Source organism: Temnothorax curvispinosus, unplaced genomic scaffold, assembly GCF_003070985.1.
Source record: "Temnothorax curvispinosus isolate PA1 unplaced genomic scaffold, ASM307098v1 QBEX01011349.1, whole genome shotgun sequence".
NCBI classification, from domain to species: Eukaryota; Metazoa; Arthropoda; class Insecta; order Hymenoptera; family Formicidae; genus Temnothorax; species Temnothorax curvispinosus.
The window spans coordinates 1-3,957 of record NW_020221129.1 but is presented as its reverse complement, the minus strand read 5'-3'; the positions used below and the strand labels follow the sequence as shown (position 1 = coordinate 3,957).

At 28.7% G+C, this 3,957-nt stretch overlaps 1 protein-coding gene across 1 annotated transcript; it reads right to left on the bottom strand.

Moving 5' to 3' along the window:
- Nucleotides 1–514: 514 nt before the first annotated feature.
- On the bottom strand, nucleotides 515–3,807 carry LOC112461393 (involucrin-like). Its single transcript, XM_025026625.1, has 6 exons — nucleotides 3,011–3,807; nucleotides 2,894–2,935; nucleotides 2,645–2,816; nucleotides 2,392–2,554; nucleotides 821–1,053; nucleotides 515–737 (listed from the first exon to the last, which is right to left on the bottom strand). Exons 1-5 carry the CDS (start codon nucleotides 3,757–3,759, stop codon nucleotides 830–832), a joined length of 1,350 nt encoding a protein of 449 aa, XP_024882393.1. The 5' UTR covers nucleotides 3,760–3,807; the 3' UTR covers nucleotides 515–737; nucleotides 821–829.
- Between the last annotated feature and the right edge of the window lie 150 nt (nucleotides 3,808–3,957).

Here is a 3,957-nt window from a genome sequence, read left to right as displayed (position 1 = left end):
CAATCTTTTAATATTTTCACGTATAAAAATAATATTTTCATATGTAAAAAATAAAATTATTATAATGTATTATAATTTTTTATTATAATACACGATAAGAATATATGTAAAACAATTTAATATTTTAAAAATTATTGATTCTAAAATAGATGTTTTCGATGAAAGTTACAGGATGTTATGTGTTTCATTTAGCAGTTGTATTATTTTGATTTTGGCAAAAATTTTATTTAGTTATTATTAATAATTTTCCTAAAAATTTGCTTGCATATTTTAATAAAAATTCGGTTTTTTATATATATAAGAATATAATTCTTGTATTTAAAAATATTAAAAGAGGTTTTTATATTCTCTTCAGATCATATTTTGATAAATCATATTAATCATTTAAAAATTATAATCATCATTAGAGAATATTTTTATATCTGCAAGCAGTTTTAAGAAAATATATTTAATATTAATTAAATTAAAAAAATTTTCGTCAAAATCAAAATGATACAACTGTTAAATGAAATACATAATATCCTGTAACTTTTGTCAAAAACTTTTTTTTACAGCTATAATTTTTAAAATATTAAGCTATTTCGCGCGACTTTTTTCTTACCGTATATAATAGAAAATGTTATAATATATTATACTAAAAAAAAATTCTAATTTTTTTTTACATAATAATTAGTCCGTCGATGATGCCAACAATGAATCCAATAATTAACCTAAATCTGCAACATCTTTAAAAGGCACTGCAACATAGTAAAATAATATAATTAATAATTTTATAATAATTTATTATATTCTATACAAAAGAAAATAAATTTTTACGTACTTAATCGTATTAATTTTGTTCCATTGTTTCGTCTGCTTCATTGTCCAATGAATTATTGTCTTCGTCAGCCCAATATTCCTGAGCTGCATTTCGCTCCTTATTTCTGTTCCCGTTATCTTTTTTACGGTTATGTGTCCTTTGACGTTGTTTTGCAGCTCGCAAAGCTTCTCGCAAGTATCGCTGGAATTCCGATCGAGTTGGTTTTTCAAAATGTTTATTATCGGAAACAGCAGCTGGAAAATATGACAAATTCAATTTTATATTATAGTGAAATTGTATTACATGAAATTTTGTACTATTATTGAATTAATAACATATATTAAAATATGTGTGCAAAGATATATAATATTTTATTACGAAAATAGAAATGTTGATGATATTTATTGAGGCTCATGTTGATTGTCAAATCTGCGTTGACAGCACACACAGTGTCACATATATGTGACAAAATTATGAATTATAAGTCGTGACAAATAACGTTAAGGCTCCTGGTCCCTGAATCGAGAACCCCGCGTTGACGATGGCGACGTACCGTCGCGGTAAAAATGAGAATTCTCTCTAATGGAGAATTCTAGCTGTCCTTTGTGACATGTTGACAACCTATTTTGTCGTGCGTGGAATTTCCTTATTATTCGCTTTATACTTGTATTGTGCTATAACGTTTAACGTATTCGTGAAACTCGTAAAATTGACCGAGGAGTAAGATTTGCAAAGAATTAATATATATGCGGAGGAACATTTTCCACTCCTTTTGATAGTGATCAAACGGCTTGTTTTCCCGTATGTTTAGGCTTTGGTTTATGGTTGTTTGTTTGTTGTCGAGGGAAAAGAATAGTCCCCGGTCAATTTAGTGTGTTCTGAAACATAGTGATTTTTTATTGAAATATCTTTTTATTTGAGAATGCTACGCACGACAAAATAGGGTCATTCTCGCCTCGATAGCAAGAAATTCAATATGGCCACGGTGACTACCCAGGAGCCTTAAAAAGCTATAAATTATTCTTGCAACTCATTTTTTGTTGTGAAGCAATATTTAAAATAATTATTGTAGTGTTAAAATATATCCACAGACACCTATTTTGTTACAATTTAATATATGAAAGCAAATATTTATTTTAATTTAGCAGCTGTCAACAAACAATTTGTTTTTTTCATTCTTGATTAGACACAATTCAATTTAACATATGTGGATGCCTCCCTATATAAAAGGGGAGTTTTCGATATATTTTACAAGTCTACTTTATTAATTACAAACGCTATCTTAGTGAAAACAAGATAAGTTGCAAGAATAATTTATAGTTTTTTAACGTTATTTTTCAGGCCTTACAGTCTACATTTTGCCAGGTGTGACGCTGTGTGTGGACTGTCAACATGGGCTTGGCAATCAAGTCAGCAGAAGTTTTAAATGTACTTTAAATTATTTTACATTGTAATAAATTAATAAATTATACTTTTTTTATGTACAAATATTGCACTATTATAGTAAAGAAAAAAAACTATAAAACTAAAAATAACAAATATTTTTAAAAATTTGTACAAATATAAAAAAATGCGCTCAAATAATACTACACCGTAAATCGCCTTAATGATTCGTGTGTTGTACAAAGGTAGTGAGTCTTCTTCACGGCCAAACCATGTAAACGCTGTTGTTGTCTGATTTTCCATAACTTCTTTGAAACATAAATTGACTGCTTCTTTGGCTGTGAATCCGCCAATGTATTGAAGATAATTTACCTGAAACATATGAAAACATAAGTATGTTTATTACACACATTTATTTATTAAACATTAAAAATCTCTCTGCATTTTTACATTTAAACTTACAACTTCATTATAAGTCGCATCATCAACATTTTCAAAGTCTTGCACATCTTTTTCCGTGGAAAACGGTAAGCATGACACTTTTTGTGTAATTCGGCATCGATCTCTGTCTTGAACACATTTCAAAATCCGTTGTATATTTTCATTCAAATTAACAAAATTATCATTCAATATCCTGTAAACAATATAAATATATATATTATATGTTGTATACATATATTTTACTATATATTATATGTACATTAGACTTACCTCAATTGACTTTCCATAATCTCCAGTCGCTCCTCTGTTATCCTAAAAAATAAATATACATTAAATATGTGTATTACAATTTCTCTCTGTATTTTACAATAATTCTTATACACTCACAAATATTGTCCATTATTTTCTGCGTGGCTTGAATGTGGTTGATCTCGATAAATATTTTGATTAGCATTTAATCTGTTTTCTACGTGGCTTAAATGTGGTTGATTCTGGAAAATATTTTGATTAGTATTTAATGTATGAGAAGGTGTAGGTGTATGTTGAGAGTAATGAATACGAGATTCGTGAGATGTTTCCATTTGTCTACTACAAATTTGTTGTGGATAATTAGTGGGTGTTTGTATATTTGCCTCAGATGACTGTGCGTATAATTGTGAATTCTGTGTATTATACATTTGATGATTCTGTATATATATTTGTTGATTCTGCGTATGCACGTGTTCATTCTGTGTATCTATTTGTTGATTATGTGTATGCATCTGTTGATTCTGTGTATGTATCTGTTGATTCTGTATATGCATTGGTTGATTCTGTGTATGTGTTTGTTGATTATGTGTATGCATCTGTTGATTCTGTGTATGTGCTTGTTGATTCTGTGTATGTGCTTGTTGATTCTGTGTATGTATTTCTTGATTCTGTGTATGCATTTGTTGACTCTGTGTATGTAAGTGTAAATTATCGTCATCAATTTGCGAGCAGTTTGATGTGAAAACTTCTCGCAAGTCCTTTATGTCCTCTTCTATAGCTGGTCGTTTTCTTGCATTTGCTCCTCTCCTTGGTACTTCGTCTTCAGATGAGGTGGTCTGATATCTTGGTGGTTTCGTAATTGTTCTTTGGCTTTTTGGACGACTCATTTTCCTGTAACGAAATACATAAATATTGTTTAAACCATAAAATATATATAATTAATACATTGCTCAATAGTTGTAATATATATATATATATATATAATATATATATATATATATATATATATATAATATATATATATATATATATATATATGTATTGTGACGTTGCGGTTTCGCCGCGGCGTGGCAGCGCTCCGCCGC

What these genes read in the sequence shown, in the direction of transcription:
- LOC112461393 (XM_025026625.1), bottom strand. Translation starts at nt 3,759, where the DNA reads ATGAGTCGTCCAAAAAGCCAAAGAACAATTACGAAACCACCAAGATAT. An exon ending in GAAAATAATGGACAATATTT is followed by an intron (nt 2,936 to 3,010) that starts GTGAGTGTATAA and finishes TTTATTTTTTAG; the next exon opens with GATAACAGAGGAGCGACTGG. An exon ending in AATCATTAAGGCGATTTACG is followed by an intron (nt 1,054 to 2,391) that starts GTGTAGTATTAT and finishes CATATTTTCCAG; the next exon opens with CTGCTGTTTCCGATAATAAA.